Source organism: Alexandromys fortis, unplaced genomic scaffold, assembly GCF_014885135.2.
Source record: "Alexandromys fortis isolate MF-2015 unplaced genomic scaffold, M_Fortis_MF-2015_v1.1 scaffold_1, whole genome shotgun sequence".
Lineage (NCBI taxonomy): Eukaryota > Metazoa > Chordata > Mammalia > Rodentia > Cricetidae > Alexandromys > Alexandromys fortis.
Genome location: NW_026067927.1, coordinates 40,451,342 through 40,479,136, shown reverse-complemented (window position 1 = coordinate 40,479,136; position 27,795 = coordinate 40,451,342). Strand labels below are relative to the sequence as shown.

At 44.4% G+C, this 27,795-nt stretch overlaps 1 protein-coding gene across 3 annotated transcripts in view; it reads left to right on the top strand.

Annotated features, from left to right (window-relative positions):
- Fancc (FA complementation group C) overlaps nucleotides 1–27,795 on the top strand; it is a 95,504-nt gene that overhangs the window by 50,402 nt on the left and 17,307 nt on the right. For 2 of the 3 annotated variants that reach the window (XM_050143432.1, XM_050143434.1), the window contains 5 exons: nucleotides 1,385–1,498; nucleotides 2,246–2,310; nucleotides 12,822–12,989; nucleotides 18,911–19,067; nucleotides 27,157–27,209. In XM_050143432.1, the coding sequence (XP_049999389.1) occupies nucleotides 1,385–1,498; nucleotides 2,246–2,310; nucleotides 12,822–12,989; nucleotides 18,911–19,067; nucleotides 27,157–27,209 (557 nt within the window). The remainder of the gene's footprint in view (nucleotides 1–1,384; nucleotides 1,499–2,245; nucleotides 2,311–12,821; nucleotides 12,990–18,910; nucleotides 19,068–27,156; nucleotides 27,210–27,795) is intronic. The other variant, XM_050143433.1, reaches the window with a different exon arrangement.

The following is a 27,795-nucleotide window of genomic DNA, read 5'->3' as shown; positions in this document are numbered from 1 at the left end:
GTTTTTTTTTTTTTTTTTTTTTTTTTTTTTTTTTTTTTTTTTTTTTTTTTTTTTTTGCAGCTGAATAATACTCCATTGCGTAAATGTACCATACTTTCTTTATCCATTCTTTGGTTGAGGGACATCTAGGTTGTTTCCAGTTTCTGGCTTTTTCTAATCAAACTGCTATGAACATAGAATGAACAAGTGTCCTTGTTGTAGAATGGAGTGTCCTTTGGGTAGATGCCCAGGGGTGGGATAGCTGCGTCTTAAGGTAGATTGATTCCTAGTTTTCTGAGAAAATGCCAGGTTGATTTCCACAGTAGCTGTACAAGTTTCTACTCACTCAGCAGTGGAGGAGTGTTCTTACTCCACATCTTCTCTAGCATGAGCTGTCACTTGGGTTGTGATTTTAGGCATTATGACATTGTAGGATGGAATCTCAGAGTTGTTTGGATTTGTGTTTCCATGATGGCTAAAGATGTTGAACATTTCTTTGTTTCTTGGCCATTTGAGATTCCTCTGTTGAGAATTCTGTTTAGGTCTGTAGTCCATTTTTTATTTTTTTTATTTTTATTTTTTTATGTAGTCCATTTTTTAATTGGATCATTTGTTTTGTTTTCTTTTGATGTCTAGTTTCTTGTTGTTTATATTTTGGTTATTAGCCATCTGTCAGGTGTGGATTTGGTGAAGATCTTTTCTCATTCTGTAGGTTACCATTTTGTTCTATTGATGGTGTCCTTTGACTTATAGAAGCTTTTCAATTTCATGAGGTCTCCTTTATTAATTGTCAATCAATCTTCCTGTCTGTGCTATTGGTGTCTTTGTTTCAGGAAGTTGTCTCCTGTGCTTAGTGTGTTCAAGGCTATTTCCCAGTGTATCTGGTTTTATGCTGAGATCTTTGATCCACTTGGACTTAATTTTTTTTTTTTTTTCGTTTGTTTGGTTTTTCGAGGCAGGGTTTCTCTGTGTAACAGCCCTAGCTGTCCTGGAACTAACTCTTGTAGACTAGGCTGACCTCGAACTCACAGAAATCCTCCTGCCTCTGCCTCCCGAGAGCTGCGATTAAAGGTGTGCACTACCACCGCCCGGCTTGGACTTGAGTTTTGTGCATGGTGATAGATATGGATCTGTTTGCATTGTTCTACATGCTGACATCCAGTTAGACCAGCACCATTTGTTGAAGATGCTTTCTTTTTTCCATTGTATATCCCTGGCTGCCTCATCAAAAATCAGGTATCCATGGGTGTGTGGATTTATGTCTGGGTCTTGGATTTGATTCCATTGATCAGCAGGGAATGGCTGGTTTACAAGGAACCCTGGCACTCTACAGGGGACTCAGCTGTCATCCCAGGCCTTTCCATCCACTTGGGAGAAGTTGACTGTTTCTCCTTTTACTTTGTAGGGTTTGTTATCGCATGTGCTTTCTGCATTCAGATTTGACGTGAAAGAAGTTGCTCTTTTTACTGAAAGTCTCGGATATGAGCCTGTTGATTACTGTCCTAGCTTGCTTAAAAACGTGAGTATCTTGCGTTATTTGTGTTGAAATTCTCCCCAGATGTGTGAAGGGTAAATGGGACATTTCCTCTTACAGGGAATTGTTGCTCTGTGTCTTACCTGGGTAGACTTGCAACCCGGAAGGAAAATGTGAGGTGCTTCTCACAACACAGCTCACTCACCCGGTTTCTGAGAAGAGCACCCCTTAACCAGTATAAACATAGCCTGGACTTCTGAGCAGATGCCATGTGTAAAATAGTCCATTTGGATTTTATGTTAAAGCAAAGGAGACAATTAAAGGGCTGGCAGGATGGCCCAGCGGGTGAAAGTGCTTGCCATAAAGACATGGTGACTGAGTTTGATCCTCAGTTGCCCTCTGGCTTCCGTCCAGGTCCTGTGGCTTATGCTTCCACATATATTATACTCTCAAAATGAGATCTCTGGTGGCTCTTAGCCAGTTTGATGTTTTGGACGTCATACACTGAAAAATGCGTATAAAAGGGAACTAAAAAAGGAAAAAAAGAAGTAAACTCTAGTATTTTTTAATTTTCTGTGGGTCTGGTGTTAATTTTAGGATGTTAATGATATGTCTGTGCCCAGGCTTCTGTAGGACCTAGACATTCAATGTAGAGACCCACGTGGGTCACCCTGCAAAGTAAAACAAGGAGAGAATGGGGCGGAAGGTAAGGATGTGTCACTCAGCGAGAGAAATGGAGCTGAGGTAACCGTGTGTGGTGTGAGGTGACCTGCGTCTGATTTTGTTTTACAGATGGTTTTGTCATTAGTGTCTGAGCTCAGAGAGAGTCATCTTAATGGACTGGACACTCAGAGTCGGTAGGTGTTAAGCCAAACATCCCTCTACTCGAGTTTCAAAAGGTGTTGCTTGGTTATGAGAGAAAGGGTCACTGACTATCGGAAATGCATGTTCACGGCATACTTAGAGTCTGTGTGGGGAGACCATATTAGTGGGAACCTCTTGTAAATACTCTTTTTTAAATCACTGTTCTCCGCAGTCCCGGGGAAGGTAAGTGTGAAACGCCTGTGTTGTACGCACTAGGAGAAAGCCCTGCCTGTGCAGTGAGGAGCACAAAGGAAAATGAGCCTGAGGCTCCATGCACAGGGTGTGTGTGTGTGTGTGTGTGTGCGCGCGCGCGCGCAGGCTGTGCTCTTTTGCTTTACCCCACTCCCTCCCCGTGTGTGCTGAGGCGTACACTGTATACAAGATTGGGATGTTTACAAGGGAACAGATATTTTGATGTGCATATATTTAATATATGACTGACTTACCTTAAGAAACTCAATATTCTGGAATCTAGACTAAACAAATCAGATAGATCCAGAGAAATTAAAAGGCAGTTAATCACATCCCAGATGTTTCTTCACTCTGAACAGAGTTGGAACTGTTTTCGTTGGTGAGCACTGCATTTTTAACAGATCATTAACCAAAAGAATCTGGGCACTTGAGACATTTTGTTCACAAAACATTTAAAGCGCTTGCCAGCCAGAGCTCTATCAGCCTTCCTGAGTGCACTACCTGTAAACGCCACACCTATTGAAAAGGTTGTCAGAGATCCTGGCAACATTGGATTTTTCTCCCCTAGATATGGCACCAAAAGTATAGGCAACAAAGGAACTAGAGGTGGCTCAGCGTGTGAGTGCCTGCTCTGAGTCTGGTGACCTGAGATTAACCTCAGAGCCCATGAAGGCGGGAAGAGAGGAGCAGCGCCACAGAGTGGCCCTCTGATCTCACACGGCACTGTGGCACATGCCCTGCGACCCACACACCTTCTCAGATGTGATGCTTTTCCTCCTCCTCCTCGTCCTCCTCCTCCTCCTCATCATAGATTTTCTTTTGAGACAGGGTTTCTCTGTTTAGCTTTTGTGCCTGTCCTGGAACTCGCTCTGTAGGCCAGGCTGGCTGGGAACTCACAGAGATCCTTGAACTCTGCCTCCTGAGTGCTGAGCTTAAAGGTGTGCATCACCACCATCCAGCTAATAATAGATTTTCTAAAAGAAAAAATTGAACTTTATTGAAGTTAAGAATTTGGGAGCTTGGTATCTCAGTGATAGAACATTTGATTGGTATACCTAAGTGTTGGGGACTGTGGACCCCAGACCCTGAATTTCCTGTGACCCCCTGCCTGCCAGAGTAAACAACTTGTTTTCCAGTGTTTGCAGCTGCTCTGAGCACGAGACCCTCAGGAGTTCCTGATGTCCGGGGAGTGGTTTCTGGTGGGCTTGCAGCTGAGCGTTAGGGTGTGATCATTAGTAAAGGAGACCCTATATAAGCTGTCCTGGAAGACTATAAAGGGGGCATTTGAGGCATTCTTGGTGTTATCCCCCCACCCTCTGTGTGTGTGTGTGTGTGTTTCAATCTCCAGTTCCTTGCCTGACTCGCAAATCATGCCGTAGCGTGTAGAGCAAAGGCCCTTGGATCCAGCCCTTGAAACTGTAAAACGTTAACTTTTGTGAATCAAACAGTGCTACTAAGAGAACAAAATCAGAGTGAGCAAAAACTTTCATAAGGTTTTACTTTTTTTTGGTTTTTCAAGACAGTGTTTCTCTGTCTTGAAGATAGCCTTGGCTGTCTTGGAACTTGCTCTATACATCAGGCTTGCCTTGAACTCACAGAGATCCTCCTGCCTCTGCCTCCTGAGTGCTAGGATTAAAGACATGTACTACCACCACCCAGCCAAGTTTTAGTTTTAAACTTTAAACTTTCATAAGTTTTTTTTAAATCTCTTGAGATGGACATTGGCACATGCCTGTAATCCTTGGTAGTCTGAGGCACTCAGGTCATGAGTTTGAAGTTAGCTTGGACTTTTTGGGAGGGGGGGTGGGGAGTAGGTTGAGACAGGGTCTCACTTTGTAGACCAGGGCTACATAGTGAGACTTTGTCTAAAGAAATAAAAGCTCTTCCATAAAGAATCAGTGTCTGGGATTCTAGAGACTCTTTAACAACAGCAACAAGCACCCAGAACTGGGCAGATGCTAGACGCACCTCAGTTGTGGAGGTCTGGGTTCTAACATCTTATATGCACTAGACTCTGGGTTCAAACAAAGGAAAAGCAAAATTTTAAAAAACAAAACAGGCACAAGACTCAGTTTGAATAGACATTCTAGCAGAGAAATATATTTACCTGGTAAAATAGGCATGGCACACAATTATAATTCCACAACTGAGACTGGGAGTGTCATAGGGACCCTCTCTCTGAAAACTAAACAACAAAACACCTGGCTGTTACGCAAATGAAAATATTTGACACCACACCCACTAGGGAGCATGTAAACCACATGAAATATTGTTTAGTATCAATCATGATGGCTATAAAAGGAGAAAGGGAAAACCCCAAGTGTCATAAGGAGAAACTGGAGTCCTGTGTGTCACTGGTGGTCCTGTAAAATGGAGCAGCCACAGCGGGGAACAAATTGGTGTTTTCTAGAAGAAGTAAACAGTTACAGTGTGACACAGAAAACCCACTGCCAGGTGTATTTCTCTTCCTCTCCTTTCTTTTGATGTGATAAAATAGTCCGATCAGAAGCTACTCAGGGGAGAAAAGGGCTGATATGACTTCCAGGTCACGGTCTATCGCTAGGATGAAGTCAAGATAGGAACATAAACATGAAGCAGGAGCAGAGATTATGAAGGAACCCTGTTGATTGGCTCACTCTCAGGTTCCTGCGCATGGAGTGTGTTCTTGTGCATATTTCTATGCAGCCAGAACCACCTGCATAGGGATGGTGCTACCTACAGTAGGCTGGGCCCCTCATATCAATCAGCATCCAAGACATCTCTCACAGATATACATCCCTCCCCGCCCCCCGCTAGTCTGATTTAGTTAATCCTTAATTGGGACTCCTTCTCAGGCGACTTTAAGTTGTGTCAAGTTGAAGGTTAAAGTTAACTAGGAAATTGTTCTAAAATAATTAAAACAGGTGTGTGTATACTTGTTTTGTTCAGTAACCACAGTAAATAACCAAAATGTGTATATTTCATGGCGCATAAGTAAAAAGAAACAAGTTTTATGTATGTATTAGCACGAGTAGACCATGTAAAGATGCTTAGTAAAACCAGTCTAACACAGTAGCAAATATGTTCTTATTCCACTTACATGAAGTCCTACAATAGGTAGATTCATTGGGACAGAAGGCAGAGCAGAGATTGGGAGAGAAAAGGAAGTTATATTTAATGTGTTAGGGGCAGTGGAGACCTGTGCATAGTGTAATATGTACAGAGATATGTAATAGTGGTGCGCAGACAGTGTGTGAAAATATTTAGTGTTAGTCACTACCAATATGTGGCTAAGTGACAACTTATGTTTTACTGCAATTAGAAAACTAAAGGAAAAAAATCAAATATGCCACTGCACACTCCAAGTGTGTGACGTTTACAACATTCACTTTAATGTATTAGGTGTGGATCCCATACCCTGACCATGAGTGTGTGAACCAATACCACCTCATTGATAACACTGTGGTAGCTGATTACTGAGTGTGGCATACCCTGCAGAATGGCTCAGTGGGGCAAGAGCATTTGTGGCCTGAGCCCATCTCGGACCAGGACCAGGATGGACATGGCAGGGGTAAAATCAGATCGTTGCAGAAGAGACAAGTGAATGGAATGATAAGCATGGGAGGGATGGCATAGGCGTGATTGCAGAAGAACGGCAGAATTGTTCTGCCACTGCCTGTCTGGCACACACAGCCAAACCAGCTTGTCTCAGTACCAGAGGTTCTGCAGTACCGGATATAGACACCAGGGGGAGAAAAAGATCAAGACAGAGTACATTCTTTCTTCACTGCATGAAGTGAACATAGTTTAACTGGAGCTCAGAAGATTGTGTCCAGGATGCAGGAAGAACAAACTGTGTGCTGTTTGCAAGAGTCTCATCTTATAGGTTATTTTACTTTTATAATCATTTTTAGATATTTTAATCAGGTTTATTTTCTTTTAAAATTTGAGTGCATTTATTTATTTGATATAGTATTTTTTCTGCTCATATACTTTAGACCTGCTTAGATAGTGGCACAGAGATTATTTATATCTCATCATTTTTAAACTTTATTTTGACAAGGTCTCATGTATCCCAGGCTGGCCTCAAACTCTGTGTATAGCCAGGATGACCTTGCATTTGTCTCTATTCCCTGGTGTTAGGATGCCAGGTGTATACCACCGTGCTGGCTAATCTTATGTCAGCTTGGCACAAGCTGCAGTCACCTGAAGCCTCCATCAGATCCAGTTCTACGGTATTTTCTAAGTTAGTGATTGATGGGAAAAGGCTCAGCCATTGTGGGTGGTACTGGATTCTATAAGGAAGCAGATTGATCAAGGCTTAAGGAGCAAGCCAGTAAGCAACACTCCTTCATGGCTTCTGCATCAGCTCCTGCTGCCAGGTTCCTACCCTGTTTGAGTTCCTGTCCTCTTATTTGATGATGAACAGCAATATGGAAGTATAAGCCAAATAAATCCTTTCTTCCCCAATTTAATTTTTTGTCATGGTTCTTTGACACAGTAATATAAACCCTAACCTAGACAACCACCATACCCCGCTTATATGGTGCTGGAGGTGAAAGCCAGGGCTTTGTGCATGTAGGCAAGCACTCTGCCAACTGAACCACATCCTCAGCCGAGGACCCCACTTTAGCCATAGGGACATACAAAGACTGAAAATGAAAGAATGGTCGCACAAAGACAATGCAAGAAGCCACACACACACTATATATATCATGCAACTGTTGTAAAAGATAGAAGGATAAAAGGGTCAGGTTCACCAGAGATTTGTTATAAACATTTGTACTTAGATCAGGATGCCACAGATACAAAGCACACATTGATATACTGGTGTGAAAATAGAAAACAGGGAGAATTTTGTCACTCCACTTTGAGTAATGGGTTGATTATCTTTTTCAGAGTGAGAAACAATAAGTAAATGTGACCTAGAGTCATGCTTAGGGCCACTTGAGATGTACACAACCCAGAGACAGTCTTTAAGGAGTAAAAAAAAAAATTGAGCAGATGCCTAACTAGTGAAGAAATTAAGTCAGCTGCTCCTAATCTTCCAAAAAAGTACCAAAGATCAGAAGACTTCACTGCAGGACTCTTTTTAAGAGCATCCAAAGAGTTAACAATTTTTTTCACACTCCGCCACCATCCTGGAGAAGAGGGACACTTTCCAATCAGTTTATAAGGCTAGCCATCTCCAGACAGCACAGTCAAGCACAGTGATCTAAATAAAGCAGGGTTGGTTGATATCCTTGGCAGATTGTGTGAGCAGTAGGTGTATACAGAGCTTCTTGGCTCCACAGTTACCAGGGAAATGCAAACCAGAACCACATAGCACTTTTTATAGATAAGTAACAGTATAAGGGGACTGGGTGTAGTGTTCTATACCTTTAATTCCAGCACTCAGGAGACAGAGGCAGGCAGATCTTTGAGTTTTGAAGCTAGCCAAGGCTACATAGTGAGACTCCATCTCAAAAAAAAAAAAGATTAAAAAAAGAAAAAGAAAAGAAAGGAAGGAAAAGTGTAAGGCAGGGAAGCTAGTTAGGAGGCAGTGTGCTGTGTTGCTGGACTGTGGAGCAGTGGCATTGTGCACTGTCAGTGAGCATGCAGGGTGGTGTAGCTGCTGTAGGAAAAGCCATAGTGGTTCATTAAAAAAAAGTGGATCTGGTATTGTGGTGAGTGCCTGAAATCTCAGCACGTCCAAGACCAGCTCTGGCTACTTGAGACCTGGTCTTAAACAGCAGGTAAATGGAGTTACTGTGTGACCAGTTCTGCTTCTGCTTATATAGTCAGAAGAATTGAAAACCTCTCTAAAAGATAATTTGCAAACCTGTACTGGTTGAATTTTTCATACTAGCCAAGAGATAGAAGTAACCTACGTGCACCTTGTTAGATAAAAACACGGCATAGCCACAACTGAATTTTAGTTATCTTTAAAAAAAGGAAAAGTCCTGTTGAGTGCGCTACCATGGTGGACCTGAAGGACACTCTGCACAGTGAAATGAGCCAACCATCGAAGACAGATACTGTCTTCCATTCACCTGTATGTAGACTAGTCCGTCTCTTAGGAAGTTTGCTCTTTCTTGGAAACAGTAGATAGGGAGGAAGCATCTATGCAAACCCCACCCACAGGCCACTGCACTGTGATGACCTAGCAGCTTGTCTTAGCTTCAGATAGCCACCTGCACCTGATTTCAGCCCCTACTCACTCTTACTTTGTATGATATCTCTTGGTAAACAAGTTCCCATTTACCTGTCAGTTCAGGCTTTTCTCACAATGTGTGGATCACTAAAAACCTTCATTTTGCAGTACGTAGTATAATTTTTTTTTTTAACTCTAGGAGTTATGAGTATAAAGAAGTGAGTTCATGACATTCATAAAAGTGAATACCATGGGCATCCCTACTCATTCTCTTTTCTATTTTCCCCTCATTTTCTCTCACTGGGTATGTAAGTTAGAATTCTCCCCAGGTCTTAACAATGTAGTCACCCAGTTCTCTCTAATTCCTGTTATCAGAACTACTCATTGGTGCTAGAATGTAGGCATAATTGAGGAAGTCCATGAGAGCCCGGAATAAAGGATAACAAATGTTTATTTGGGGGAAAAATTACAATAAGGGTAGAGAGCCACCGTCCTTTGCTCTGTGGATGCTACGAACAGAACCCTGACCAGCACCCCAGAGAACGAGCTCACTTTTCACCTGTGCTCATCAGTCCACACACAGTACCTCAGACCACGCCCTAATAGGTTGCTACCCAAAAGGCTATTGGCTGAATGAATTCCCACAACACCAGACCACATTACATTCATGGCCAAAGTAATATTCCAAAGGACTTCTGCACCAGAATGAACTGAGAAGGCTTGATGCCAGAAACATCCTTCCTGTATGGCTGTCTGCAGCCAGTGGACGATACGGTTAAGGCAACTGCTTGGAAACACGTTCTACATGTTTGTAGGAAAGACCTGGGTAGAATTTAAACATCTGTTATTGAACTGTTAACACTTTTTTCTTGGTCACATGACTATTTATCAGCCTCTAAATGAAGCCCTGGAGCTTTTTTTTACGTCTCTGCATCTGAACTCATGGCGTCAGTCTGTTTTATGAAGATTTTGAAACTTATGAAATGACTTTAATCAAGTGATTACAATATTAATAATGAATGGAGTCTCTTAGTGGAAGCAAAGTAAAGAATAGCACAGCTTGCTCATTTGGGATTTTGTTTGGGGCCTTCAGCTGCTTGAACTTTGGAAGTCAACCTGATGAAAGAAACAATAATAACAGGCGTGTTTTCATAAGTGGGTGCAATTTTATAGATTCAGGTGTGTACCAGAAAGTTTGTAGGCCACTGTGCTGTTTCTGAGTCCAAGGTTCTGCTTTGTTCGGCTAAAGTCTTGGCAGGTAACTTGAGCTATAGAAGGTGGTGTTCCTCGTGGTAGCCCAGCTGTGATGGCCCCGTCAGGTCTGGCAGCCGTCTTTGCGGGGCTCTCACTCCGGACAGAGGTGCCGGGTCGCCATTAAAGATTACGTGGCAGCACACCGTAAGAATTCCCAGTTTGGGGCCGAGGAAATTCTTTAGTGGTAAAGTGCTTGCTGTGTGAATAGGATCTGAGTTTGATCCCTGGCATTCATGTAAAAACCTGGGTGTGGTGGTAATGTTCGCAATCCTAATCCTGGGGAGACGGAGACAGCAGGTCACTGAGGCTCACTGACTGACCAGCGTGGTCCATTCAGTGAGCCCAGGGCCCAGTGAGACCTTGTTCCAGAAACCAAGGCAGACACCTGCACAGACACCCCACACATGACATTTGACTCTTGTCCAAGGTTCTAAGGGACTAAGTTATTTTTAATGGACAGAGAACAGGATTTCATGGTTTTTAGCTATTAAAAAACAAGACTTTAAAAGCTCATAAAAGACTGAAGAGCATGTGAGGCATCAAGTTACTTCTTAAAGTCAGTCTTCTGATAAGAATAAATGAACTCCATAGACAGCTTGGATTTCCTTTGAAAAACTATGTACTGGCTCAACACACTGCAAAGTTCCCAGGAAAAAATGATTCTTATTCAATTATAAAATTCTTGGGGGGGGGGAGACTATGCTAAGCAGAATTCAGTGGAACATGTGAGGAAGGCTTGAGGTGGGCCAGGGTTCCTGGGGTGTGACTAGCACGTGCATCCCATGGACTTCATGGAGTCAGGCGTCGTCCGTTTTTGTCCTGCATAGACTTGCTGCTGTGAGGAATAACGACTTAGCAGTGATTACCATCCCACCTACCCGGTGTCATCACCATGTCCTTTAGTGGACTGTGCTCTGGGCTAAGGTTTTGTCCATATTGTTTTAAACTGTTATGTGGTACAGCCTGGCACAAAGGGATGCTGTTCCAGCTGACATTGCCCAACAGTCTCTCCTGATGTGGTCAGAAGAATTAACATGGAGTGGTTGACAGTGGTGGGTTGTAACTATCATACTAAAACCCTGCACTTCCCCCTAGGAATTTAACTCATGAGGCAAGAACAAGTTATTTAACTGGAGAATCAGCTGAAAATCTGAACTCAGGGACAGATAAATTATTCAGTTGATTTTCTTAAGCTTGGACTGGAGACAGCTGAGAAACCCTATGTTCTGTAAGAGCAGTAAGTGCTCTTAACTGTTGGGTCATATGCCCCCAGCAAGGAATGTAATACGTGAACACACTTACACATGGGTGTGTGACCTGGGCTTAGACTGTGTCTGCCTCTCAGTGTATGAATATGTTTAGTACTAGGTACACATGTAATGTCATGTAAAGGGACATGAGAACTGTATGTGGCACATTGGTGCTTAAAATCTCTAAGACCAAATTATGTATGAAAACACATGGGTGAGGGTCTGGTGATGTATGCTCAGACCTTTGATTTTATCAGTTTAGATTTTATCTGTTTCTTCAGCATACGCTGTGTATAGGGAGTCACTTGGTGTAAAGAGTAAGCTCCGATCCAAACAGAAAAGGCTTGCATGCTAGCCCAGGCCCAGCCCTTTCCTGTGCAGTGCAGCGGGGGTGGGAACTTGAGAACACGTAAGGATGAGGTGAGGGTTCTTGTGGCTGCGCTCACTAGCGTGTTCTCTGCTAACGCTGCAGCCACTGCCCATCGGAGTCACTGCTAGGGTTAAACTGTTACACACAACAGTCGTACTGCTGTTACACACAACAGTGGCTGGAGAGCCGTCACAAAGCAGCACTTGAGACTCCTGTGACTCGAGGCTACCAGCAGTATTTCACAGTCAGGTTGGACAACAGGCCCTTCCTTAGAAGGCCGAGCAGGAGACTTGGGGTTGGGGGAGTCCCTGCAAACGCCATCGCTAAAAGTGTACTGATCCAAGTAAAGCAAGAAGGAAATGTGGTTCAACATGACTTAGCTGGTGTTGGCTCAGACTTTTAGAATCGGACACTGGATAGTTTATTTATTCATTTATTTATTTTGGGGCATTTTAAGTACAATTTTGGGGCAAAAAAAAGTTCAGTGGTAAAAAATAGGGGAGGACTAGGTGGTAACAGTTGCCTCAGTCCTGTGTGCAGATCGGGGAGGACTAGGTGGTAACAGTTGCCTCAGTCCTGTGTGCAGATAGGGGAGGACTAGGTGTGGTCTTGATCATACAGAGAAAGTAGAGGTCACCAAACTCCAAAGGATGGGTTCTACTGAGTAACTATTCTTAAAGGTTTAGGGAGGAATTCTGGGGGATTCAGGGGTAGGCCTGCTCTGTAGATAGCAAAGTCACCATCAGGTTATTAACTACATCTACTCCCAGCCTTTGGGTAGAAAACAGGCACACAAGAGACAAACCTGCATGTTTGACATTCCTGGTTTCTCCAGTGCCTACCTATGGGCACAAGGACCTTTAGCCCTCTAGGGGAGACTATTTGTCTCAGTGCGGAAGGACTTTTGCAGAGCCGTGTGTAGTGATGTGGAGTTGAGAGGGTGCCAAACCGTCTGTGTTGATCCACAGTGGGGTGAGACAGACGCCGGTGGTGGCCAGGAGGCTGCTCACATGCAGCTGGAGGTGTGTGGGCCGAGCCAGTGTGGCAGTGGCTGCTGGTCAGGCAGGCCAGCATCCGCTTAGGAGTTCTGTGGGGGACACAGGGCGTTGGTCATGTGTGTCTGCGATTGCTGTACAGATAAAGCACTCCTGTGCGTACAGCAGACATGGGAATGACAGAGGCTGAAGATGACCTGGCACACGGTACTAGAGAAGATCTTGCTTGGCCAGCATGGGGGCCTGTCACTGTCCTTTTCAGGGGGGAAAACTTGTCCACAGTTCCATGTGATTTTCTGATCTGGCCGTCACTTCTTACCTTTTTCTCCAGTAGGATGGCTCCCGAGCGCATGATGTGCCTGTCACAAGTTTGTGTCCCTCTGGTTCCTCTGCCTGACTTCGAACCCCTGGTGGAGGCTCTCCTCACCTATCATGGGCATGAGCCCCAGGAGGTCCTCTCACCTGAGTTCTTCGATGCTGTGAATGAAGCCTTCTTGTCGTGAGTCCATCGATCTTATCACTCAACTTGTTTTTCTAGTCGTGAAATGTTGTGGTGTGGAAAAAACATATGATAGTGTATTTAATATTCTGTTCCCCTTCATTGTTTATTATTTATATATTTATTATTAGTGTGGTGGTCTGAGAACAGCTTATAGGAGTTGGGTTTCTTGTTAAGTTCATTTGGGTACCAGTGATTGAACTCAGGTCACCAGGCTTAGCAGCAAGCACCTTTAAGCTTTCCCTCCTTCAGCCCAGTCTTCTCTGTCCCCTCCAATGCTCTTAAAAATTACTGAAGATTCCGAAGAGCTTTATGTGGGTTATACTTCCCAATGTTTGTCATATACGAAACCACACCCAGGAATTTAGTCAATGTTTATAGAACTGAGGCAGAATGCTTACCCAGCATTGAAACATAGATTTGATCCTCAGCCCTTCAAAAGGAGGGGAAGGAGGAAAGAGAAGGGAGAATATTACTTCCAAAGAAATTCACTGCATTTGGAAACAGAACTGAAGGGCTGTGGGGATGGCGTAGGAGATACGAGTGCTGAGCAAGGACAACTCCAGATGCTTATCAGCCACATAAAAGCTGCACATGGTTTTACACACTGGAGTCCAGCACTGGGTGTGGGACGAAATTGGTGGATCTCTGGGGCTTGTTGGTCAACCACTCTTTAAAGAGAAGATCCAAGTTCAGTTAGAGACCCTATCTCAAGGGAATCAGATGAAGGGTGATAGAGCAATTACCTGTTGTCCTCCTCCTGGCCTCCGCAGGTGTGCAGAGAGGTGCACACAGCATCAGAAACGGTAACAATAGTAACAACAAACAGTGGTCTTTTTTGTTTTTTTGAGACAGGGTTTCTCTGTAGCTTTGGAGCCTGACCTGGAACTAGCTCTTGTAGACCAGGCTGGCCTCGAACTCACAGAGATCTGCCTGCCTCTTCCTCCCAAGTGCTGGGATTAAAGGTGTGTGCCACCACCGCCCGGCCAAACAGTGATCTTTTATAAGACAGAGATAATCTGTTTGACAGGTAACGCTGTTTTTATGTCCTATGAGCCTCTTTGCCTGGCATCGGGAAGCTAGGTCCAGTCTGTGGGATGTACTGATGGAAATGCCTGTCCTCACACAGTGGCATAATTAAAATGGCAGTGCTACCATAGCAGCCTTGGCGATAGGAGTGGAGAGTTTGCTTTGACCTAAATTTGAGCGGTCATGATTTTAAAAGTGAGTTGCAGTGTGGGATCTAAGGTTATATTAATAGGATGTTTATAATCTGTTACATTAAAATCTACTGACCTGGCCAGGGGTGGTAGCTCACTTGGCAAGGTACTTCACAAGGCAGGAATGCTTGATTTCAGATCATGATGTGTGACTCACTTGGAAAATCTCCGTCCTTATCATGTACGCCTCCCGGTGCTGCACATTGCACTGCACGGTGAGGACATCGGCTGCTGCTCTCACCGCCATCCTGGTTAACACGTCCCAGAGTGTTGGAAAGTTGTCACAGACTTTCTAAGGTTCTAATTTCCACACTTGGTGGGTATTAGGTATATCTCTTTCAATTCTTTATTTAAATGCTTTAGACAGAAAACAGGAATTGTTAAACATATAAGCATTTTTTGTTTTTTTTTCTAAAACAGACCTCTAGGGCCAGGAAGATGACTTAGGGGGTAAGAGCACTTGCAATGAGCCTGGTAACAAAAGTTCCTTCTCCAGAGCCCACTGAAGGAAAGGCAGAATCTGCTCCTGAAAGTTGTCCTCTGACCTCTACATGTGTTCTGTGGGCTGCCCATGCCTCCACACAATAAATACTTAAATAATACGTAAATAAATGCAAAAAGTCTAAAAGCCATATGTAATGTATACTGAAAATTGTTATTAGTTCCTTCTCATCACCTTATAGCTAATCAGGACCCAAGTTCTTCTGTTATGTAATTTTTTTTATTGTTAGAATCAGAGTTCAAAGCTTCCTATTGTATTTGGTTCATAAGTTCCTTTATATTTCTTTCAAGCTGTAAGTTGGCTTTGCAAAGTACTTGTTAAAATGGTAGGTTTCCCTGCTCCACTTTGAGGTTGCAGAACATTTGGCCATCTCTGGTGTGGTGAAGGATGCCGGTCCCTTCCCACCAGGGTGTAGCCTGAGAGTTTCCTCAGCTTCTGCTCCGCTCCTGAGTGCAGATGGGTCTGCCTTGCCTCTCTGTGTTTATAATAACATAGTTCTAGTTCTTCTCATGTTTCTTTCTTTGTAGTTTAATGGTGTGTGTGCATGTGTGTGTGTGTTGCTTGTTTTATCCTCCATATAAATTCTAAGTGATTTGGCCTCTGGAAAGATACCTCATCAAATGTGTGGGTTAGAGAACAGCATCTTTGCATGTTACAGCTTCCTGTTTACCTGTGAGTACACCTGTCTGTCTGTTCACCTTCTCTCTGTGATCTAGCAGCATTTGCTGTGTTGCCTGTGTGTGCCCTTTAGGCTTTTGTAACTCCAGTTACTGTCTTGTATCTTGAAATCTTGGCTGTCATCAGTGGGTCTTCTCGTCCATCGCAGGCGTCCTGTTGCACCGTTCGTTACATTTGGGAAATGAAAGAGTTCCTAGTAGAGTATTTCCATTTTCCATATATAACTCTTAACATTTATATACAATACATATTTCATTTTCTATGAAAGCTAATAATTCAGAGAAGGTTAAATTGTTGAATGTTTACAAAAGAGGTTAAAACAAGAACTATGTGTGGTAGCTCACATTTATAATCCTAGCATTCAGGAAACTGAGAGGAGGATTGCCACAAATCAAATCCAACCTGGGCTATACCTACCAAGATTCTGTCTTAAAACACACACACACACACACACACACACACACACACACACACACACACACGATGGCTCAGGGCTAAGAGCACACAAGTGCTCTTGCAGAAAACTTGAGTTCAGTGCAAAAGTTCAAAGTACCCGTGTTGGCAACTCACAATGCCCTCTTCTGGCCTCTGTGGGCATCTGCACACACACACACACACACACACACACACACACACACACACACACTATACCCTCATAAATACATACCCATATAAATAAACATGAAAAGTTGAAGTCATTTTCTTCTGTCTTCTTCAATCCTTCTTTCATAATTTACTCAGTATGTCTCAACTTTTGAGAAATCTACGTTACCTTTGTTATTCATTGGTATTGAGTAATCACCACCTGCAGTTCAGCTGAGTCCTTGAGGTTCTTATGGTTTTCTCACCAACTCGCACCTTTTATACAGCACAGCACAGTGGAAAGCTCCATCTGATTATAGTAATTCACCTGCATTTCTATGTCAGCCTTAAAGCAGACCACCTTTGGCATCTTTTGTAAACCTTAACAGCAGTCTCAGAAATTACCAACCGGGAGGCATGCTGCCCAGAGCCCAGGGTGAGAGCCTGCCCGCCCTTGCTCTCATTTCACGTACGATAGAGTGTTCTCGCTCAGCTACTAATACAGTTTATTTGGTTTGGAAAGTTATGTCTACTAATCCACAAGGGACAGACTGTCCAGAAATGCTGGGTGGTCCTCAGCATGTCCAGTTCCAACAGCTTCAGACTAGCGAATCAACCCAGAGCCACAGTGGCTGGAACCTTTCCTGTGGAGAGCCCGTCCGCCACATGTCCACAAAGGAGGCTGACTCAGTGAGCCGTGCAGATTGCTGCTCCACGTCCTGCACCCCTCCCAGCTTGAACAGTTCCCCAGATGGGCTGTGTGGCCTGCTAGAAACCACAGCTTTCTTTGACCAAAGCAGCCTTGCCCTATGTTCAGCTTCTCAACTGCTTACCACAGCACACGGTGGAATTCCTGTGTTTTATAATTGGCTGGGCGTCTTTTGCCTTGGCTTCCAAATACAGTCATGTATTTTCCAGAAATGGGCTGTTTCCTCTGAACAACTCATGCTGGTTCCCCTTTGTGGTTTAGATAACCTAGAGGAACCTTTTGATTTCTTGACTTAAATGTTGAACCTAACTTTTTATAAAATTCATACCCAGGAGTCTTGTCCCAGGTCTGCAGACTGCCTAAAATCTTGCAGAGGTGGGAAGGCTGCTGAGACTCTTTCATTAATCTATGGAGTGTTAGTAATTGAGTGTGTCATGTTCTCTGAACTAAACCCAAATCCAGTGCTTCAGGAACATTGGGGAGCCTGATGACGGCATGCAGAGATTTCTTTCCCTGTGCTTAAAGCAGAGATGGATGCAGGGCTTCTGTGTTATGACAGAGTAAAAGATACATGTGTGGTCTCTGTCCAGGCGTCTAAAACTTCTGGGATTTCCTGAGTGAGAGGGAGCCTTTTCCAATTATATGGAAGTTTAGGCTAAGGGGTGAGTCTTCTGGGCCCCTGGAGAGCTTCAGGATCAGGGCTAAGAGCAGAGCAACCAGCCGTGTGACCACTAGAACTGGGCGTAATTACCAGGCTGGTCATACATCAGCTCAGCCACAGGACTTGAAAAGCATCCAGGTGAACACAAAGACACCACAAGACTGGTGTACCTGGAGACGGCATAGAAACCCCGAGCCCACCCCCGTATGTCTTATCCGTGTCCTCTATCCTACCATTCCTGGTTGTTCCTTTTAGAATGAGTTGCTGATTGTTGTTAGAGCATTGTTGTAAATTCTGAGCCTGCTCTACCAAATTGTTACACACCCGAAGAAGGGATCGTGGGAAGCTGTTTTTAACCAGAAGACTCATAGTGGATGAGTCTCTTACTGATGACCGCAGTAGCCATGGGTAGTGGGCATCAGATATCAGTGTGGTATCCAGAGAGATGAAGGGGAGGTTGGCATCTATACAGTGGATGAGATAAATGAGTACAATTAGCTCCTGGTAGCGTGGATGATTAACACCAGCTGACCACAGAAGGTGACTGTGACATGTCGCAACTGTTTAACTTAGAACACAACACTTTTGAGAGCCGGAGGCATTTGTTTATAATTATGAGCTTGTCACATACAGACTAGGGTGAATCTTTACTCCAACATTGAGCAGACTCGGGTGCCAGTCTCTTGCTGAGCAGTACCCCCACTCAGACAGGGCTCTTCCCCAAATTAAAACCTGGGAGTACCCCTGACATGCCTGTAGCCCCAACAGTGTGTGTGGGCAGGGGAGTGCTCTTGCTGTGCTCGCTGGCTGCCTGTCTGTCCAAAAGAAAGGAAAAACAAAACCAACCATGCACTGTATGTTCAGGAATAGACCCTGCCTACTAGAGGAGATCTGGCCTCTGCATACATGCGTGCATGGAAATACACACATGTACATATGCCACATTGTCACATGTACTTAGACTACACACAAAAGACAATACTAAGCTAAAGCTACATGACATGATTTGGCTGTAACATAAGATTTACTATGTGCCAACTGGGCCATCTCCCATTAAGACTTGTATTTTTATTTATTGAGAATTCACAGTGTGGTCTGTGCTGTCTGTGTATTACATGTGCACTGCTACATTGGATCCTTCTAGCCAATTTGGTTTTACAGATAAGTTGAGGCTATGAAGGGCCAGGTAACTTCCTTAGGACTATGGACTTATTTCCGGTCTCAATCTAGTTCAGTTTTAAGCATAACTTGCCTCTTAACTTTACGTCCTTATTTCCTGGACATCACAGGGATTTCGTTCATCTCATTTTTCCTCTTTCCCTTTCTTTGATATGTATTTGTATATGCTTTGGGAAGTAGTCTTCACCTTCTAAGAGTTCCTGAAGTTTTAGGTGAGAGGTTGCCATAGTATTTTGCAAGTAGATGCATCAATATTGACAGCTGCCAAGACCATGGTGAGAGAACCACGTCTCACACACTTGATTAGTGATTGCCATTTGAACATTGCTCATTTTGATGTCTTTTCAGGAATCTATTCTGTTTAACCTTCTGCTTATTTCTTGCTCAAAGGAGAAAGATCATTCTGCCCATGTCCTCTGTGGTCAGCCTCTGGTTTCGGCATCTCCCCAGTCTTGAAAAAGCAGTGCTGAATCTTTTTGAAAAGCTGCTCTCCAGCAAGAGAAATTGCCTGAGAGAGATGGAGTGCTGTATAAAAGAGTCATTGCTGGTACGTGCTGGACTTTAGCAACAAGAAAAACCCTTAAACGAACTGCTGAGAAGATTGCCTTCAGTCAAAGAGTGACAGAAGTAAAAAGTGCGGCCAGAGCTGGGGCCTTTATGCTTCCCGTTTATATTAGTTAGGGACGTCTACTGCCCTAGGGCTTTCCTGGAGGGGGGGTGCGCGCGCTCCGTTCACCTCCTGATGCTCTGTTCCCCCACGTTGCCCCATTTTACAGAAGAGACAGGCCACGTCCTTACCTATGGCTTGTATAGAATGTACTTCCCCGGGGTCTGAAGGGGCCAGGGATGCAAGGTAGGCTTTTAAAAAATACTGTTTCTCATTTTAGTGTGAGAAACAAACATGTTCTTAAAACAGGGGCTCTTGTAGATAAGGGAGAAGAAAAACCAGTTAATACAAATTTAGAAACTGAACCTACAGCTCTCCATGAGGATAAAGTTGAGTATTAGAGAGAAACAAATGAGAGCTCAGAAAAATGCTTAAAGCAGCAAAACCAGTTGGATTTGTGTGCGTTTTCTTTTGGGTGAAGCTTCTGCATACCGAAGCCTCCACTTCCTTCAAGAGCCCTAAAGACTTGGTACTAATGGCCTGACTTCCAGGCAGTGGTCAGGGCCTGGCCAGTCAGTGTCTGCCTTTAGCTTGGTTAGTGGGGTTTTGTAAGAACCAGTGTCCCCAGGAAAAAGAATACATAATATCTAGTGACAGTTCCCCCCAACAATCATGTTTTCCCCAGTGAGGGCAGACCCTCTTATTTAAGACAGACTGAGACAAAAGTATCTTTCAAATGAACTGCTTTCCTGAAAGATACACAAAGGAAGAATGAGCAGAGGTGTGGAAGTGTTTGTGTGTGTGTAAAGCAAACTAAACTGAGCCCAGTGGTTTACTGACTTGTTCCAACTACTCAGAAAGCACAAGTGGGAGTCAACTGAGCCGATTTCCTCTCAGTTTGATTGGGTGGGCAAAATGTCTCTGTGGGTAAAGGTGCTTGTTGTCAAGTCAGACAACATGAGTTCAGTGCCCACAGGGCAGAAGGCGAGAGCCAACTACCACACCCTGCCCTTTGACCTCCCCACACGTGCTATGACATGGTCCACCACCCCCAATAAATGAAATGTAATTAAAAACAGCCTGGGCAACGTAGCAAGACCACTTAAAAAATATGAAAGAGATTGACTGTGTACAGAGCGCTAATAAGAAATCAGCCAGTGTCCACAGAAGAAGCTGCCTAGGCCTAGATTTTGGTGAAGTCCTCAGTGGACTTAAAGGGCTTGTTCGCCCAGGCAGGCCTCCAGCTGCCAGTTCGCAGGGTAGAGTCATGGAGGCTTGTGTCTCAAGTGCAATCTGCAGGCACCGGTATCTCCTCTTCTTAAAGGTATTTTATCCCAGATTCCTAGTGTCAGGGTTTAGAGTGGAAGGCCCAGGACACCGCACACTGTGACCTCAGCCACCCAGCATGGTTACAGAGAGGAGTCTGTGCTGGCACAACAGTCATGTGAATCCTATTAAAAGTGGAATCTGAGCCAGGTGTGGAGGTGCACGCCTTTAATCCCAGCACTTGGAGGCAGAGGCAGGTGGATCTCTGTGAGTTGGAGGCCAGCCTGGTCTACAGAGTGAGTTCCAGGTTAGCCAGACAGAGAAACCTGTCTCAAGCTAAAAGAAAATGTAGAACTTAACTTTATATTCAATGTGGCCAAGGAGCAGAGCATTTCGGGTGCAGCGGCGCCTTACGGGAACCTCAGTGGCCTTCTCTGTGAGCTGGGGGATCTGATGAAGGCTGTGAGTTCCATAGCAGTGCAGGATAGTGCTATCTCAGCTCAGTGGCCAGGAAACGGGAGGATGTGTCTGCCTCGGTCGTGGCCTAAACCGAGGAAGGTGCTGAGGCTGCCTGCCTGGTCTTGCGTAGTTGTACCTTTTCACATTGGAGACTAAAGGAATCAGTTACAGGGCAGCAGTGGCTTGGATTTCCTCTCTCACATGTGTGCATGTGAACATACATTTGCATTCATGATTGCTACTTCTCGCCATTTTCAAAAGTTACATAGAATCTTAAGGCTAAAAATCAGAGTGCAGCTTCCTTAAAGATCTTGTAGCTGATTCCGAAAGCCCGCTGACAGTCCGTTCCAAGTTAAGGCAGTAAGTTACTTTGTCTGGTAAGTGCCTTTATTCCTAAATTAAATGTGCACATTGAGATTTTTTACTTTATCTCTGGTCTACCTTGGTTTCAATGCAAACTGATGGCCCTGGGTTCTTGGCTTGCAGCTTGCTCATAACTGTCCTTTGTCCTCAGTGGAAAGCTTCCCAGCCCCATGGGCAGTGTGACTGTTGATGTTACAGGTCCTTCTTTGAACCTTGTCTGGATCCATTTTACCTGGAGCCTTGGGCCCAAGCTGTCCTCGGTGAACACAGCAAAGTGCCCTCCCAAAGACATTGTATAGAGAACCTCAGGCCGACTGCTGTGGGCGGAACCGTCCTTGACAAGGAGTTTATCAGGATCATCTGTGGGGAGCTTCAGAGCTTTTATTATGGTTGAGGGGGGATTTGAGGGTGTGCTATTTGGTTTAATTTATTGTGGCATTACCAGGATGTGACCCCTCTATGCCTTGTGGTTCGTGGATATAATTACAATACAGACAACAAGTTGGAAGCCCCTGATTGGCTTAGGTATTCTCCTCCACCATATTGAACCCACAGAGCCAGAAAGCCCAGCAGGGTAGAATAAGCCCCGTGACCTGGCTGAGTGATTACAGGGGTAACTTGAAGAGCCCGCTTCCTAATTGCATCTTCTGATTCATTTATCACAGTGCAGCATCTTCAGGCCTTGACAGGGCATTCACAGTATCAGATCTGTAAGACCCAGCTCCACTGCTTCATTTTGCTGCCCAAGAAACCTGATGCCAATTGCATTAGCGCTGGATTCTGACAGTAATTAAAGTGTGATGGTCTGCATAACTTGTGTTCTGTGTAGAACACTGTTAATTATATCCCCATGTCCTGGGACTATCCAGAACGATTTCTGGAAATTCTATAGTTACCCAAATTGAGAGAGAGAGAGAGAGAGAGAGAGAGAGAGAGAGAGAGAGAGAGAGAGAGAGAGAAGAAGAATAAAAAAAGGGCTATGCAAAGTGTAATGACCTCCCTGAATGTCCTTTGGCCTTTTGGAGACTTGAGAGGCCTGGCAGTTTCTGGTAAGACAATAATAAGAAACTAGTTTCAAGTCACCTTAATTCCAAACAAGATGTGTGTGCGTGCACGTGTGTGAAACTTGTGAATATTAATGCATTCCCAAACCTGTTTATGTTTGAGGTTCAACTTTTGGTTCTCTACCCTTCATTGCCCCAAGATCATGGCTGCCTGCCATAGTTGGTGGCCCCAGATAGATCAGGGTATTAACCCCAGTTTGTCATTTACTTTGCAGACTAAAAGTTTCAAAAACAGATGGTCTTGTGTTTCCTTTGACAGAGCAGTCACCAGGAGACCGTAATCCCTAGCCTCAGACCTGACCTTAAACACTGACGTCAGAAGTAGTGAAAGCCACTTGCTAATTATGCGGCCCTTTAGGCACTCTGCTCTTTGCCCAGGCTGGCCTTGTTTTCCTGTTACAGTACTGTGTGTGGAGCCCAGAAAGCTATTGTTTAGGTCCCCAGTTTGAATAAAAGGGGCCGACTGGATGGGAGGGTGGCCTGTGCTTGGCTGCTGCACTGTGCTACGTGCCAAAGCCAGGGGCACGCTGGTTCCCATGCCCTCCATGCACCCCTTGTGAGCTGACCGCCTGCTAGAAGCCACCACTTTAGGGCCTAGAAGAGCTGCCCCAAAGAAGGGGTGCATGGAAGGCAGGAGGCAGGGTAAGGCTTTTGTAAGTCGGAGACTATTCTCATTAATTATCTTACTTAGAAGAAGTGGTAGCTCAGTAAAAAGTATCTTTGTCTCTGCGAGCTCCAGACACCTCAGTGTGTTCCTTCTGTCCGGTAGGAATTCTTCAGAGGGCAGTCACTGTGGCCTTAGAAGGCGGAACTTCCCAGAAAGTCCCCTGCACAATCCCATTGCTAAAATACAAGTGGTAACTCCTGTCCTCAACATGAGCAGCTTTCACTAGTGTTCCACCTTTTCTCTCCCTGCCTTTCCATGAGTGTTCTTGAAGTACTTCCTGCCTGAGCTCTAATGTGATACGTGTAATTAAACCAAAGCTGGAGAGGAAGACTTGGCCTTGGAGGACCAGAAAAGTGCTGTGGGGCTTCTGTCTGTGCTGCGCTTTCCCGTGTCAGCCTCACGAGGGCACTAGATGCCCCAATGCTGTCCCCAAAGAAAGCCCAGGGTGCAGGATAGTCTTCACTCCTGGGGTTGTAGTCGTAGCTACTGGAAGGTGGAGGGGAAGAGGCCCACAAACAGACCACGAAAACACAGTGGACTATACAGCCCCTCCCACTGAGAGGTCAAGGTGAGCAGTGGCAGGACACAGGGACCAGGGCTGGAAGAGTTTGTCCAGTGTGCGGAGCTGGGCATCCCACAGTGTGCACCCCTGCTTCTCTGTCCTGACACTGAGACCTCACGTAAACTTACAACATAAGAGCACATTTGGTACTTGTTAAGGTTTTAAGCCCAGGAATGACAGATTTATCACTAATTAAACAATAATTGCATTATGGGGTACTGAAAAAAATTGCTTGTAGTATAAACAGCATCTGGTAAAGATTAAAAAGAAAGCTCAAATTTGTTGCAAGAAACATGAATCTTTTAAAGCAAAATAGATTCTAAAATGTGAAGAGTTGTTTAGTTTTATGTTTAACATTTTAAAAATAGAAAAGAAAATGCCACAATGAAAGTATGTATCTATGAAAGTGGCCTATTACACGATCAATGTGAAGTTTTTTTATATAGGTAGATTTTTTTCAAAGCTAAATCATTTTTTAACTCGGTAAAAGAGTTTTTATTGTTGAAGCCTATGGGGAATATTCCTTTAGAAGAGGCTTTTATTTTTGTTTTGTTTGAATTTGTATATATTTGTGTCTCTGATAACTATAGTCACCACCTTTTAACTCATGTCTGTGTACAAAGAGGGATGTCTCTCTTGTCAGTAGAGTGGGGGGGCTGGCTCCCCTCTGGTGTGCAAATTGGAAGGGAAACTTCTCAGCTCATTTTCTCAAATGACCATTTTCTGACATCACACAACATTAAAATGGGCCGATCCTTAAGTATTGAACCTGAGCTGTTGTTTCCCTGCTGGTTCTGTGTGAAAGAAGATTGCCGCTTTCATTGTGATTCTTCATTAGACTCAGGCACTCACTTTTCTCTGTGAATCACCTGAGTTTCCTTTCTAGTTCTTTGTCTCTCAAATGCACACACACACACACACACACACAATCTGAAAACAGTTGATAGAAAAAAAAGTGTTTTCTTCCTGAGAAACTTGCTGTGCGTTCTCTCCGGAGTGTCAGGTACTTATAACAACTCTTGACACCCTGGGACGAGAACAGCAGTTTAGTGAGCTCCACGGTTGAGCTGGAGCCCAGACCATTCTCACAGCTCCTGGTGCAGAGCTCCCCGCCTCTGTCTCACTGATGCTCTGTGCTGTCCATGTTGACTCCTTGCGGAGTGCTGCTGAGGGATGGGAATGAGGAAAGATGGAGACATTCTGGCTCCCAGCGGAGAGGGAGGGGGCCACAGGTCTCCATCATCATCTGTCCACCCTCCAGTGCTTACTGAAACGTGGAGGCAGGAAAGGAGTAGAGTGTTCCTGGTGTCTCTTGACGACGTGGTTTCCTTGGAATGAAGCAATCACCATGTGAAGATTGTTAGGTCAGATGGAGGAGAGGGTTTGAGAAGGAACAAGATTTGGGAGGATGGAGAAAAAACAAAGGAGCAGAAGGAACCTGAGGCATCTTTGCTTTTTCTCTCTTTTCCCTTATTTTGGTAGAAAAGATAATTGCACAGATTTCATGTTTTGGGCAAAGCTGTAGATTCCTGGAATGCAGAGTGACCTTTGATGTCCCTCTGATGACCTGTAAAACACTCTGCAGAGGATTTAAATCTGCCTCCTCCTCACAGGGATTCTGTAAGAGGTAGAATTTGACTTTCAGAGAAGCATGCATGGGAGCTCTAGGTCTGGTGAGGAAATTGGCTTAAGTGTGCCACCGGGACCTGGGAATACTCTGATCTTTAGGAAGTAACTTACCAGCACTGAAATGATGTCCTGGGAAGACCTCCAGTAAGGAGGGTAGAGGAGAAAGGGGTTCTCTCAGTGAGAGTAATAAGGACAGCTAAACATCCACCCTTGTCCTGGCTATTTCAGGAGGTGCCCCGTCTGCTTGTCTGTTTTAGAATCTAAAGTAGCATGTGAAGCTGGGAGAAACCACGGATCTAGAGTCCTTACAGAGAAAGACATCTGCCTGTAGAGTCAGCCACATAGAGAGGGTATGCGGGATCCCCAGCTGATCTGTTCAGAAGGAAACCATTGAATCAGAGCAAAGCTCATCCAGTTTTCTCTTTGACAAACTAGGTTAGAACACCTTCCTTGTGTCCTCCTGTGGTTTTGGTGGTCACTCAGGTGCCTCCTGCATCTTCTTTTTCTTTTTTTTTTTTTTTTGAAGTTTAGACTGGGTCTTTTATTTAAAATATATACATATAAGATTGTATACCACCATTTTAAATCTAGGAACCACAAATAAAAAAATATATACTGTATTTTTCTTTTTTTTTTGCATTTTTATTGAGAATAAGAAAAAAAAGTTTCCGCCTCCTCCCAGCCTCCCATTTCCCTCCCCTCCCCCCACTCTTCTCCCCTTCCCCCACTCCCCTCCCCCTTCCCCTACTCCTCTCCCCCTCCCTCTCCTAACTATTTAGAAATCCATTTAGAATTATCCTGGCTAACTTCGCTGATTTCTATTTCTTTAAGACATGCAATTTGCTTTTCTCCTGTTTGGACTTTTCCATGATGATCACATAGAAACCCCTTCAGTGTTTTTTGGGCCTGTGTCCAAATCCCCTAACAACTGTTAAGTGTTTATAGTGAGGCTGAGGAGCAGGCAAATTAAATGACTTTCTGAGATCAGAGTCAAGAAATAACCTGTCGTCCATTTCTTAAATAGGTGACATGTTCATGAGAATCTGAGGTTCACTTCATTTGGATAAAGATGTTTATTGACAAAGGGTTAGAAATCGTGGTTACTTTACTTCAAAGTCAGAAAGCATTAACTTGCAAATCAAATGTTTTGAGTGGCAGTCTGTAATGCTCACATGTGACCACTGGATGGCACATACTCCATGTTGAAGTTGAGCTACCTTGGAGAACTAACAAGGAGATGGACACTGAGCTTTCTTCGGAATTGTTAGAAAAGTGACGCAAAGGGCCTAAGATGGCGATGAGAAATGTTTCCCAAAACTAGTCATAGCAAGCACAGAATGACTCAGAAATTCCCTTCATTAGAGCCTGGCCTATGCATATCTGGGTGCCACTGTGAGTTTTATAATGCAAATGGGATTTTTAAAATCTCTTATAAACTCAAGTGTTATGTTCTGACCAAAAATGTGTGGACACTGGTAAGGCCCTCTGAGGGAGCCAGCTTCTTTGGATTGGAACCATCAAGAACCCACCAACAGGCTGTTCTAGGGCTAGAGAGCTGGTCGTCACTGGGTGTCACACAGCTGTGCTTTCTGTTAACTGGTAAATGTGTCCTGCACTGAATGCCCAGCATACGACCCCTGTTTCTTACTGAGTGCTCATTAACAATTCGGGGTGGAGGCAGCGCTGGGGTGCCTCTAGGCCAGCTGAGGAGGTCCTAAGGCAGGTCTCATGGCCTGAGTCATAAAGTGGTTTGTGACTGCTCATGAAACTTTTTCCTACATATATGGGCTTCTTAGAGAAAATAGAGGATATAATAGGAATATAAAAAGAAGTAAAGTTTGCCCACAGCTGGCATTTTATGTGTGAGTTTTTCAATGCACCCAGTGCTCTTTTTGCTTAGAAAAGGACCATGCCCCTTTTCTGGAGCAGCCATAGACCCCTCGTATTCCTGATCATCTAAAGTTGCTATTGATGGACGCCTATTGTATTTCACTGTCTCACGGTCTTTTCCTTTTATAGCCTCAAGCAGCCTGCCATCCTGCCATCTTCAGGATTGTAGATGAAATGTTCAGGTAAATACAGTGTCTTTGGGAGTAGTCGGTCTAGAAATGCTCAGCTTCCAAACATAATTAGAAATCCTTGCAGTAGTCTTTGACTGTCTTGAGGCTTGAGTTTTTTGGATAGTTAGTGGTGAAAACTCAGAAGTTAGTGTGCATTGAAAAGGCAGTAGTAGTAGGAACGCGACGGTATTCCTGAACCTTTTTATACTCAGTGGTAGAGGAGTGGAATTGAATTAGTGAAATATGCACACAGGGTTTCCCCCAGATCCAAGTTAAGCAAGCAGTACAGCCCTTCACCACAGGAGGGCTGACTGGGCTTTGCCAGACACGGCTATTCTGAGCAGAGCCTCCCGAAAGGCAGCACACGCCCACATTTCAACAGCATGGTGGTTCTGGGTCCTGAGGACAGGTAAGGAGTGTGTACCACACCGGGTTGGCTCTGTCTGGAGGATCATGGCGACTGGAGCAGTGCAGTCCTAAAGACAGACTAAAGCGTCCGGCCCCATGTGGGTGGAGCAGCTGGGGTCTGGGCTGCCTTCAGCCACCTGTTTCTCACAGAAGACATGGAGGAAGTGCTCCAGGGCAGACAGCAGGCTCC